Source organism: Triticum aestivum, chromosome 6D (genome assembly GCF_018294505.1).
Source record: "Triticum aestivum cultivar Chinese Spring chromosome 6D, IWGSC CS RefSeq v2.1, whole genome shotgun sequence".
NCBI lineage: Eukaryota > Viridiplantae > Streptophyta > Magnoliopsida > Poales > Poaceae > Triticum > Triticum aestivum.
Window position 1 is genome coordinate 291,787,896 of NC_057811.1, and position 13,472 is coordinate 291,801,367.

The 13,472-nt window shown below is 45.4% G+C and overlaps 2 protein-coding genes across 2 annotated transcripts; one reads left to right on the top strand and one right to left on the bottom strand.

The window, feature by feature from the left end:
• Window positions 1-3,468: 3,468 nt before the first annotated feature.
• LOC123144708 (uncharacterized membrane protein At3g27390) lies at window positions 3,469-8,621 on the top strand (the record flags this gene model as incomplete). The annotated part of the gene is given in 10 exon segments (XM_044563921.1): window positions 3,469-3,979; window positions 4,772-4,880; window positions 4,994-5,186; window positions 5,497-5,633; window positions 6,068-6,356; window positions 6,468-6,574; window positions 6,659-6,809; window positions 7,477-7,675; window positions 7,754-7,994; window positions 8,078-8,621. Coding segments are annotated over 10 exon segments (1,770 nt in total). The 3' UTR covers window positions 8,328-8,621.
• Window positions 8,622-8,848: 227 nt separating this feature from the next.
• Window positions 8,849-11,318, bottom strand: LOC123144709 (very-long-chain 3-oxoacyl-CoA reductase 1). Its single transcript, XM_044563922.1, has 3 exons — window positions 10,563-11,318; window positions 10,019-10,088; window positions 8,849-9,358 (listed from the first exon to the last, which is right to left on the bottom strand). Exons 1-3 carry the CDS (start codon window positions 11,210-11,212, stop codon window positions 9,101-9,103), a joined length of 978 nt encoding a protein of 325 aa, XP_044419857.1. The 5' UTR covers window positions 11,213-11,318; the 3' UTR covers window positions 8,849-9,100.
• Window positions 11,319-13,472: the final 2,154 nt, after the last annotated feature.

A 13,472-nucleotide genomic window follows, 5' to 3' on the forward strand; every position in this document is an offset into this window, starting at 1 on the left:
TTAGGATTTGTCACTCCATGTATCGGAGAGGTATCTCTGGGCCCTCTCGGTAATGCACATCACTATGAGCCTTGCAAGAAATGTGACTAATGAGTTAGTTACAGGATGATACATTACGAAACGAGTAAAGAGACTTGCCGGTGACGAGATTGAACTAGGTATGATGATACCGACGATCGAATCTCGGGCAAGTAACATACCGATGACAAAGGGAACAACATATGTTGTTATGCGGTTTGACCGATAAAGATCTCCGTAGAATATGTAGGAGCCAATATGAGCATACAGGTTCCGCTATTGGTTATTGACCGGAGATGTGTCTCGGTCATGTCTACATAGTTCTTGAACCCGTAGGGTCCGCACGCTTAACATTCGATGACGATTTGTATTATGAGTTATGTGATTTGATGACCGAAGTTTGTTCGGAGTCCGGGATGAGATCACGGACATGACGAGGAGTCTCGAAATGGTCGATAGGTAAAGATTCATATATTGGAAGGTTACATTCGGACACCGGAATGGTTCGGGTCGTTTCGGATTAGTTTCGGAGTACCGGGGGTTACCGGACCCCCCCCCCCGGGAGTTAATGGGCCTTCATGGGCCCTAGTGGAGAGAGGAGGCGGCGGCCAGGTGGAGGCGCCCCCCCCCCAAGCCCAAACCGAATTGGACTAGGGTTGGGGGGGGGGGCTTTCCTTCTTCTCCTCCACCTCTTTCCCCTTCCCCCCTTCTCCGGAAAGGAAAGGAGGGGGCCGAATCCTACTTGGACCGGGAGTCCAAGTAGGACTCCCCCCTTGGCGCGCCCCCCCTTGGGCCGGCCACCTATCCTCCCCCCCTTTATATACGTGGGAGGGGGCACCCCAAAGGCACACCAAGTCTTCTCTTAGCCGTGTGCGGTGCCCCCCTCCACAGTTACACACCTCGGTCATATTGTCGTAGTGCTTAGGCGAAGCCCTGCGCCGGTAACTTCATCATCACCGTCGCCACGCCGTCGTGCTGACGGAACTCTCCCTCGCCCTCATCTGGATCAAGAGTTCGAGGGACGTCATCGAGCTGAACGTGTGCTGAACACGAAGGTGTCGTACGTTCGGTGCTAGGATCGGTTGAATCGCGAAGACGTTCGACTACATCAACCGCGTTACTAAACGCTTCCGCTTTCGGTCTACGAGGGTACGTGGACACACTCTCCCGTCTCATTGCTATGCATCTCCTAGATAGATCTTGCGTGATCGTAGGTAAAACTTTTGAGATACTGCGTTCCCAACAGAATAAGCCTACGGAGGACAAGGCCACGACGGACAAGGTCGTGGATGATATCTATGCTTGGGTCCTAACGAAGCGGTAAGCCTAGACGGTGTGTGCGCTCGCGGTGGAGAAAACTTGAGTTGTCCTTGCCCACGATGTTCTAGCACCCAAAGAGGAGGAGGGGGAGGAGACCGGTGCTGCATCCGACAACTCCAGCTCCGGTGCCAAGCAGACCCGTCTTGACCAGAGTCGTCTTCGAGCGCTACAATCTCCACCAACCGAACAATGGCAAGGGTAAGGGCGATAGTGGGTGAACTTCCTCCATAGTCCGATTTTAACTAGTAGAACATGCCTAATTTTCGTACTACGATGGCATGTACGATGAACTCTCCTATGATATGTCTTGTATGAACTATGTGCATGTCCTATGTGAACTATGATTTACGTCATGTGGTCTATGTTACATGATATTGTATGGATTTGGAGGTGTGCATATGACGGGGCGGTTGTGGACACGGACAAATGAGGTGTGACCGGACGCTTCCATGGACATGTATAGGTTAAATTAGGACATTGTGGTTGTAAATGCTCAAAGGCAGTGCCAAATAGAATTTCCTGTTTGAGTAGAGGAACCCAACCAGCCACACGAGAACAAAAGTGCGGAACTTGCTCATAAAATTCCAATCAAAATACATGGCCTCAAATGTTTGTTCACTGTTGTAACCCTGGTCCTCAAGTAATCACCAACATGATCGAACTGCACTGCTGGCACATTCTTGTCAATCTGCCATGCAACCGACAAAGTTCACTTATCATAACGAAGATTGAAAGGGAGGTTCACCACCCAAGCCCACATATGTAGCCCATCAAACATAAGCTCTGAGGAGCGCATGCAACCCTCAAATTCAAATAGCACCACATCGTTCTCGTTGACATGCCATGATGAGCCCTCCCACACACACGAGTGCGATCTTTCTAAGTTGCAAACTTCACCATGAACATATTTTCTCCTAGAGATCGAAAAAGCAATCGCTTAGGTTTACCCCAAGCCGGAGCAAGGCTCTAGAGATCGTCTGTATATGGAACATGCCACAATGCTGGACCTTTCTTGCCAATATCGACTTCCCCGTCGCCCCTTCATCTCGACCATGAACCACCATAGGTGTAGCTTCCTCCTCGATAATGTCCAGTTTCCCCAAAGCTTCCTCCAACTTAGCCCTCGTGGTCCTAGGCGATAAAGGCATCCTTCTGCTTGCCACACTCGGAAGATGTTGGCATCTCCACTGGCAATTCGGTGTGCACCGCCGACTTGATCCATGGGTGGCGATAAAGTCCACATGTAACCCTAATTGCCTCACTCTGTGCTATGTTTTTTGTGTGTGGTGGTGGTGGTGGCTGGGGCGGGGGGTAGCAAACGGGCTTTCATCCACCGGCGTTTTAGTATGCTATGTCAATATTGATTTGGTATTGTAGATATTTTTTTTCATAAATGTTGTCAAATAAATAGTTTGACTTACGACAAAACTTGGACTAGTCATTGGGGGAAGGAGGCGGTATAAACCGATAAGTGCCACATGTGTGGCACGAAGCACTCCGACTTAACGTTTTTTTACAACTAAAGTTGCCATCCGAAAAGAAAAGACAAACCCCCAAAAAAATTAAAACTTGCCATCTGAAAAGAAGTTGTCATCCTTGCGTCACTAAACTTGCAATAAAAATTGTTCAAAGTTGTCATGTGTTCATTCCACACGAATGTCACTTATCAGAGTCCTATCTTAGTCAAATGTAGGTGCCAGCACCAAATTCTTTTTTTCTTTTACCCCGAGACCGTAGTTCAACGGCAATTTTCACCAATTAAAAGTTATGTACATACAAGGACAAGAGCACCGAATTCTGGTCCAGAAGTGTGATTCAAATGGATAATCATCTCAATCCAGTAGTACGTACAAACTTGGCAGCAATTGCGCTTGCGCCAGAAGTACGCACGAATCTGTCTGACCATTCGTTGCCCCATCCCTTTCGTCTTCCTTCCCCCTTGCAACCTGCACCCCACCAGCAAACAATCTGAGTTCCTTTCCTTTTCCAGATCTCCGTATTAAACTAACAATCTGAATCGCGCAGCCCCAAGAGCAAGTAACCTCTGCTCTGCTCTGCTCCAGCTGCCTCCCTCCCTCCCTCCTTGCCAGTGGCTTAGCATCAGATTCTCTATCTCTCTCTCTCTGTCAGGGCACAGCCAAAACAGCAGTGACAGCACAGGGCGGCTGCGAAGCCAGTTCCACTTTTTTCTCGATTTATTGCTAGTTTTCTCGCTTCCCTTTTGGTGCTGATTCTTGTTTAGTTAGTTAACCGCCCGTACCCACCGCCAATCCCCAGCCCCAGGCCGCCGCCTGCTCTTGCCAAACCCCAACCACCCGCAGCAGTCAGCACAGCCCGCTTTCTTCTGCATATCTTGCCGGTTCTTCGGCCTTGGGATTGATTGCTAAGTGCTAACGGTTCTTGGAAATTCTTCCTGGAAGCAAGCTCACTTTAGTTTTCTCATTCTTCTGTTGCCGTATTGCCAAGTTCGCGGGGTTGGATACCGTTGATTGCTCTTGAAGGGAATACAAAGGGATTGAGCAGAGGCTTGAGTTGACCGAGCTTGTCATGGAGCCATCCACTGGGTTCCGGGCCTCTGTCTGGAGCTGCTTCAAGTTCTTGCCCTTCTTTTGTGGCCTTCTTCTCCTGGGGATCATCAAAGGTGACCACAACGCCTGCTCCTGTCTATTACTTCACTTTGCTGTCCTAAGAAAGTACTCCTACTATGGATTGGAATTGCATCACATGATATTTTCTCATATGACCATAGGATGGAAATTTTACACATCAGTACCTACTTGTCTATGTTTGATACATTTATTTGTTTTAAAATGTAGAATGATAAATTAAAGAGTTATTTGTCTGAAGTATTTGGGCTTCATTCCATCTTGTGGTTGCTTTGCATGTGTTGTTTTGATCACCCCGTTACCTTGTATGAAGAGGCTTTGTTCTTTTACTTTCTTGGAGCATTCCACAAATCCTCATTATGGAATCTAGAAGTGAATACTTGTTGTACATATTCCATATTTAGTAACGACCCCTATGTGGTACTTTTGGCTTCAACAGTGATGGAACCAATAGAGTTCATATTAGCTGGCTGTAGGCATGTTTGCTGAAATGAAACATCAGCTGGCCAGATTCACAGGTCTTCTGCAGTATAAGATAATGAGTTTTCTTTCTTTTTTCTGAAAATGCTCATGAACATTTTGGACTTTTAAGCCATTTTCCCTGCTTCAACTTTTGTATGTGCGATATAACTGATTGATATTGGCCCTTGCAACTGACAATTCAAGTGGTATCAAAGGAAAGATATGTAACTGTAGCGTTGGAAGTAAATGACCACAAGGGTGACCGAAATTTGTTACTTCCAGAAATCAAAGTTGCCATTGCTACACATGTTTTGTTTCATAGTCTGATCTGCAATCCTCTGTTCTTGTTGATTTTGCCTATCCAGGTGTTCTGTTTGGCCCATGGGCATGGCTTATTATGGCGATCGGAATATCTGCACTCGTTCTGGGATTATGGCCTATGCATTTGATTTGGACATACTACTGCATCATCAGGTAGCGTTCACATTTTTGTACAAATCTATCTGAAAAGAAAATATCATGTGATGGATCTATGTACATAGATGTGCTGAGTTGCTGACCAGTGATCCCCTTTTCTATGAAGGCAGAACCAAGCTGGTGGGACCTGTTGTGAAGCTGCTTCTTCTTATTTCTGTATCTGGGATTTTAGTCTTGTGGCTGATAGTTGGCATCCTTGGAAGTGTACTTGCTGGGTTAGCATACGGCTTTCTAGCACCAGTAATGGCCACATTTGATGCACTCGGTGAAGGAAAAGAAAGACCACTGGTTCATTGTTTTGTGGTATATTTATGATTTTATTTTTTATGGCACTACTTTGAAATTATGTTGTTTATGCACCTCTCAAACTTTCAAGTGCAAAATCCATGTTGGGGCCAACAATTAATCCAATAATATGTGGATTATGCTATGCAAAGTAGTATTGTTGGATTATTGTTCAAAACCAATTTATTATGTTTGTAGCTTTGCATCTATTAACAAAATATTGTGCAAGAAATTCACGGTCAAATTACAAAATTGACCGGTCAAAATACGCCCTACATAAAAAAGGAGGGAGTGCTTGTTTTACATGAGTAGCTAAATTGAAATGCAGGATGGAACATGGAGCACTATCACAGGAGGCTGTACAGTAGTCAGGGACCTGAAAGACATGCTATTCCATTCATACCTTGCATATATGGATGATCTACGGTACCACGAACCTCCTGGTGGAAAACCATTTGAAATAAGGTTTGCTTGCTTCTTCTATTTTTAGCTATTTCTCTTCTATCCAAGAAGGTTGCAAATTTCTTTGTGCTAGCTTTTCCATCTGATACTTGGACAAAACTCCATGAGTTACTAGGACTAACTTGAGTAGTGCAATTGTATTATTAAATGTGTCATTGTAAAAGTGGAATCATGGAGCCTTCATACAGGATCTTAATAGCACTATATGTGTCACTGTAATTATTGTTCTGTTCTTTTGTTATATATATGTCATTGTTCTGTTTTTGCTATGCACAGTTCAGGATTGCAGTTAAGCGCAGAATAATGTTTGACTTAAGAAATGTGAAATTTTGCCTTGTCAAATGAAATTCCACCTATTTAAATACTCTATGTTGATGTATTTTTTCTTGAAGAATTCTGTTGCACAAATTCAAACAGTTAACTCTACATTTTCCCAGAGTGCTTGATATTCCTGGCGCAGTACTCGCTGCTGCATGTGGACTCTTAATGGATGGGATAATGTTCACAGCAATTGCCTTGTACAAGTTCCCTGTGATGCTTTTCAAAGGATGGAAGCGACTGATTGAAGATCTAGTTGGCAGAGAAGGACCTTTTCTTGAGACAGTGTGTGTGCCATTCGCTGGTCTGGCTATTCTTCTCTGGCCATTTGCTGTTTTAGGAGCCTTCCTAGCCTCCATGATCTCCAGTGTTCCTCTAGGCGCGTATGCTGCCATTGTGGTTTATCAGGTATAAACAGGAAACAAAAATATTTTTACTTCAAACGTCAAGCATTAGCTGCATTGACGTATCAACGGTGAAGCCACAGAGCTTACTCCTGCAGTCTTGTTGATGTGCCAGGAATCCTCGCTTTTCATGGGACTATCTTATGCAATATCATCAGTATCCATCTTCGATGAGTATACAAATGATGTACTTGACATGGCACCAGGATCTTGCTTTCCTAGGTACAAATGATGTATTCCATATTGCATTATTCTCCTTGTGTTGTCCCTTCTGAATAAATCGATTAACACGAAAATCATGCCTAGGTTTGTATACCGGAAGAATCAAGCTTCCGTGGAAAGTGTCCGTGGCCCGCTATCAAGGCCTGCCTCATTCAGGGATAAGCAAGATGGAAAGAAAGCTCCAGCACGGATTACATCATTTAAGAGTAGCTTTGATGAGTTCAATCCATTTAAGGTGAATTTTTCTGGCTTTGACAGATTTTTTTACTGTGTTCACTGCACATATTTTGTTTGCTGTTGTTGTTACCGTTTGGTTGATACATACCTTCCATGTATTCTAATATGTTGGGAATGGCGCCTGTTTTAGACTTTTAAAGGTTACATTGTGCGAGTAGAGCATTTTGGAGACCGAGCTTCATGGAGCCCTTTATTTTGAAAAATTCAAAATTCATAAATTTAGGTTTAAAAAAAATCTGAAAAAAATTACACATGTATGCAAGGATGTAAAGTGTATGTGTGAAAATTTTCAGGATGAAATACCAAATATTGCGAGCTGCACAAAAAAAAATCATGGACTTTAAAGATGAACAGTACATATGCTAAAAAGCCCCAGATTTGTCTTTTTTGTGTAGCTCACATTTTATTGTATTTGGACCTAAAAATTTGCACAGATGTATATTATGTATCTAGCTATATGTGTATTTATTTTCAGAATTTTTTGAAACTGAAAAGTTTGAATTTTAAAGTTTTCAAATAAAGGCCTCCATGGAGCCCGGTCTCCGTTTGGCATTTTCGAAATTGTGCTAATTAATCTTGCCATTTCGAATTTATTTTGCAAGGCAGGCTACAATTCTTCTATTGGCTTAAATTTGTGCAGTTTAATAATTTATAATGTTGTATAGTTGCTAGATCACCTATTCGAAGAGTGTCAGCACCGTGGCGAGGCTCTGGTCGCTGAAGGAGTGATAACACCAAAAGATATTGAAGAAACAAAGTCAGGCAAAGGCGGCAGCGGAGTGCTTAATGTCGGTTTGCCAGCATATGTTATTCTCAATGCACTCCTACGATCTGCAAAGGCTGATTCCGATGGCCTGATTCTGAGTGAGTAAAAAATGGTCTTCTTCTCCGTTCAAGAGGCGTCGTTATGGCTTAGCTTGACTTGCCTTGTCAAATTTGCAGGAGATGGCTGTGAAATCACATCTGACAACAGGCCTAAGAATACACTATTTGATTGGTTCTTTGACCCTCTGATGGTCATCAAAGATCAAATCAAAGCCGAGAATTTTACAGAAGAGGAGGAGGCGTACCTTCAGAAACGCGTACTGTTGATCAGCGACCCGAAGCGCCTCAAGGCCACTCTTCCGCATTTGCCATCCCTGAATGAGCGAAAACAAGCAGAAATAGATGCATTTGCTCGGAGGTACTTTTGCCCACCACTCTCCCCATTTGCAAAAGGGGAATGCACCAATTTTTTGTTTTGTGATTATTTCGATCTTGTGCTAGATTGCAAGGGATCACTAAGTCGATATCAAGGTACCCGACATCCAAGCGCCGTTTCGATGACCTTGTCAAAGCGCTTTCTGAGGAGCTTGAGAGGGCAATGGGTGGCAGCCGATCTGTCAGTGGATCACAGTTTCAGAAGCTCAGAAGCGGCCTTGTTCGAATGCTTAGCCAGAGATCGATGGGGAAGACAGCAAGCATCCGAGGAGGTGATCAAGAGGCGCAGCTCACAAGCGACACTCGTGCTGCATAATATTTCAAAAAAGCGGCGAAGAGAAGATCGCCGTTGTCCATTTATGTTTCCTGAGTTGATTTTCACTAACTTTGTACAGAGAGCTGACCCTGGTGTATGGGCTGTATATTGCAAACTTGCAATGCTCCATGTTTCAGAAAGCAAAGTTCGCCTCGTTTTTTTATCTCAAAAATGTGGATTATGTGGATTTTATTAGCTTACATTGTCCACCAAAATGGTGTTACAGTGAAAATAGGACTCTCCAACAATATTCGACGATCACCCGTTTGAGTTTGTGTTATTTTGGTACTTTCACATGAATGTTGCACTAAATAAATTATGAACAGTAGTAGTTGTTTTACTTCATGATTATTGCACTAATGAGTCTGACTAAATATGAACAGAGAATCCGGCTGGCTCAAAGCCTAGGTTGCATAGCAATGTTCTACAAATTATATTTGCAGCTAAAGGAAGGAACACCATTCTGGAAGAACATTATAATTGCAAAAAACAAGCAACTAGACAAAGATGCAAAATAATCATAGAAAGCCAGCAAAAAATTTAGTTAGTTTCATTTTCACCTTGAGTGCAGCTGGCGTTACATTCATTTGGAGATAAGGTATTACAGGCTTGTGCTTCGTAACCGTGGAAAGAACAACAACAACAACAGTCTCAACCTAGTGTGATGGGAACGTAATGATACTGAAATGCCGACAACAGAGCTACAAGTACTAGTCCATTACACATGATGAAGAAACATGGTAGATCTCAACAATGAACTAGCAGCGGAATCATCACTGCGATTTCTTTTTGGCATCCTTAGCCTGCCCCTTCTTGCGGATCTTGATGCACATGCTGAGGCGTGTACTATCCACAAGTGACTCTGGGAGAAGGGAGATCAAGAACCACAGAACAGAGTGTGGCCAGTACGGTGTGCACCTTGGTTCATAGCCAATGTGGCGAATAGCAGCACGAGCATAGGTGTCCGCGGATGGCACAAGGAAGGAAGACCTCCTGATTGATGCCATCTTCGTCGCCACGTACAAGGGCACCTGAACAGATCGCAGGAGTTAAATTAGAGCTCAGCAATTCGAATAAAAAAACAATATCCTAAAACAACAGACAGGGCGAAACAATTCAAATGACTAGTTCTCGGTAGACTTTCAAGGATCCTCCAAGGGACTACAAATATGAATCACGTGCTAACATCATCATGATACTGGTATTTAACTCATTTCTCATTGCATACATAACCTATCAACATATCTCCTTGAGCAAGGACGGAGCACTTAGGGACTGAATTCTCAAATGATCAATAAGCAGCAGCAAAAGGTAGGTATAGCATGATAAGATAGAAATACATGCTTCATTAGTTCAGTTGAAGATGAGACATGGTATTTTTTCTCGCAAAGCCTTGTCTGTTATCTAGTCCGATCTATAAGTAACACAGAACATATCCTTATTAGAACAAATTCAGAACCTGCTTGTCGCATTCGATTGATTGTATCACAACATATACTATTTACATTCACCAAAGGTGATGTGTTTTGTTGTTTCAGTTGAAATTTCAGTTGTCCAGACATAAATTAGCTAAATTAGACAACCCAGCTACTTTCATTTTATAACAAACCGTTATTAACCACAAAAGGCCAGCAACTGAGTTAAAGAAAGCAGATAACAGAAAGATAAAAGAACGAGAGACTAGTTGTTACCTGGCATTGCACATCGATGCCCTTGCCCTTGTATTCAACATAGAGGCATCTTGAGAACTGGTCAACGTACCTGAAAACAAAAACAAATTAGTATCCTCTCTGCTGTCAATGTAGTCATAATTTGTGAATGACAATTCAGTAAAATGTTTTTGTAACCAATCTGGACAAGGTCTGAACTGAAGACATTCATCAAGCAAACTATACTAAAAGTTTGTTACACATCTAACTCCAAGACCAGCACCAGAATCTGGCATAAGTATGACACGAGAGCTATAACAAGTCACACCGAAAGTGCTTGTTCGATTCCCTATCCCAATTCTTCCTAGAATAGCTCCTTCCGGATCCTAACAAACATCTAAAATAAAATTGCTAAATCAAGTACAGGTAGGCAAGAAAGTAGTGCCCTCTGTTCGCAGGGTTGCTTCCAGTACCCCAATCTGTGAGCACGAACATTTAACAATTGCATGCCATAGTATGCAGTAAGCGCAGAGCAAATTAAGTAGTAACTTCGATCGAGAAGAAGAAGAAGAAGGTTAGTACTCACGCTTTGGTGGCGGCGTAGACGGAGTAGAGTGGATCGGACGGCACAACAGAGGCAGCACCGGAGCCGATGTTGACGATTGCACCACGCTTCCTGTCGACCATGCCCGGGAGCACGGCGTGGGTGACCCGCGTTACGCCCTCGACGTTGACCCGGATGAGGCTCCGCATGAGCTCCTCGTCCACCTCGTGGAAGTAGCGGGCGTACGGGTACGAGACCCCGGCGTTGTTGACGAGCACGCCGACATCGAGGCCCCGGATGGAGTCCTTGAGCGCCTCCACCCCGGCGGCGAGCCCCTCGGAGGCGAAGTCGAGCACGAAGGTGCGGACCTCGGTCTTGGGGTGCTTGGCCCTGATCTCCTCGGAGACGGCGGCGAGCTTGTCCGGGTTGCGGCCGACGAGCACGAGGCCGAGGCCGGAGGCGGCGAGGCGGAAGGCGATGGCGCGGCCGATGCCGTCTGTGGCGCCGGTGACGACGGCCCAGGGCCCGTAGCGGCGGCGTAGGGGCTTGCCGGGGCGGAGGAAGGCGGCGTAGACCCAGAGGGCGAGGCGCAGGGCGGCGCGGGCGGCTACGAGGAGGCCGACGGCCGCGAGGGCCAGCGCCCACGCCGGCTGCGCGCGGAGGAACTCGACGTGGGCGCACGTGCCGGCCATGGTGCTTGCTGGGTTGGCTTGAGCGTTCGCTCGATCCGCGGTGGGGAGCGGCGAGTTATAGCGGAGCGGCGCGGGTCGGATCGGGTCGGCTGGATCTTTGATGGGGTTGGTGGAGCCGGTGCACCAGTCCAACGCCCGACTCAGCCATAAAAAAGACAGTTGCGCGTCGTGTCAGTCTCAGACCCCAGTTCTGCTTCTTTTTCTCTTTTTTTTTTGAGTTGGACTCGGACCCCAGTTCTAAAAAGTCCGATTTCTATGTTTGTTTTTCGGAATTCGGCTTAACTTTTTTTTAAACTGAACCCAGTACTTTACCAGTTCAAGTATTCAGCCATAAAAGAACCAACCTATGGTTGAATGGTTAGAGGGACTATATGGTATTCCCTGCCCATTAGGGTTTAAGTCCTGATGCTCGTATTTATTTTTAGATTTATTTCAGAATTTCCAGCGATGCGCATTCAGTAGGAGGAGACGTTTCCGTCGGCGACGAGGTGCCTAGTGACTTTGTAAATTTCAAGAGGATATGCCGGCTCAATCTTTCGGAGGTGCTCATAGGGGTAGGGTGTGCGTGTGTGCGTTCATAGGGGTGAGTGCATGCGCGTGTATATGAGCGCTTGCGTCTATGCTGTGTTCAATAAAAGTATTCAGCCATAAAACAGCTGGCCTTCGCTCGGTAGTTTTCCAATTCTTCACCTAAAAAGCACGTCAACTTGTCTATGTTTTTTTTTGAAAAAACTCCCAATCCAATTCTGAGTATTCATCTTCAATCATGGTAATACAACAAACACTAGAAATAATAAAAATTACATCTGGATCCGTAGACCGCCTAGCGACGACTACAAGCACTGAAGCGAGACGAAGGCGCGCCACTGTCATCGTCCCTCCCTCGCCGAAGCCGGGCAAACCTTATTGTAGTAGACAGTCGAGAAGTCGTCGTGTTAAGACTCCATAGAACCAACGCACCAGAACATCAACCGCCACGGATGAGGACTGTAGATCAAAAGGATCTAACCACACGAACGAAGACGAACAACGAACAGATCCGAGCAAATCCACCAAAGACAGATACACCGGAGACACACCTACACTCGCCCATCGATGATGCTAGACGCATCACCAGAACGGGGGCTAGGCGGGGAGACCTTTATTCCATCTTCAGGGAGCCGCTGTCGTCTCACCTTCCTGAGCAGGACACTAACCCTAACAAAACTAAAAAAAGATCTAAAAACAGAGCCCTCCCACCGGCAAGGGCCGAGATCCACTTCGCCTCCATGGCCCTAAAGCCACCGGAGACGGGATGGCTGGCTCCGGCACCGGCGGGAGGCAGAGAACCCTAGCTTTTTGGGAGGCGGCGGCTGAGAGGCTACTGGTTTAGATCTGTGATTTCTATTCACGGTTGTTTTAGCTGTAAATTCTTGCCTATGTTGTTATAGACTTGGTTCTTCACAACGTTTATGTTGAGATCAAATTGACATTGATAATGATGTGAAACATGTGGCTTTGTTAAATGGAATCGAGTTATAGGGATCAACATTCATTCTAGAAAGAAAATAGTCAATTGTTTAGATCTTTGACCCAAAGATCCAAACAATTGACTATTGTTTACTACTAATATTATCCCAAATATTAAAGTGTGTCTACCCCTCTTGTTAGGGTTTCTCCTCCCTGTTGGGGAACGTAGCAGAAATTTAAAATTTTCTACGTATCACCAAGATCAATCTATGGAGCATCTAGCAACAAGAGAGAGGGGAGTGCATCTACATACCCTTGTAGATCGCGCGCAGAAGCGTTCAAGAGAACGGGGTTGATGGAGTCGTACTCGTCGTGATCCAAATCACCGATGATCCTAGCACCGAACGGACGGCACCTCCGCGTTCAACACACGTATGGAGCGGGGACGTCTCCTCCTTCTTGATCCAGCAAGGGGGGAGGAGAAGTTGATGGAGATCCAGCAGCACGACGGCGTGGTGGTGGAAGTAGCGGGATCCCGGCAGGGCTTCGCCAAGCGCAAGCGGGGAGGAAGAGGTGTCACGGGAGGAAGGGAGGCGCCAGGGCTTGGGGTGCTGCTCCCATGTGCCTCCCCACTATATATAGGGGTGGAGGGGGCTGGTTTATTGCCCTCCAAGTCCATTGGGGCGTTGGCAAAGGTGGGGGAAAGAAATCCCATCATTTCCCTTCCCCACCGATTGTTATTCCCCTTTTTTAGGGATCTTGATCTTATCCCTTCGGGATATGATCTTATTCCTTCTAAGGTGGGATATTG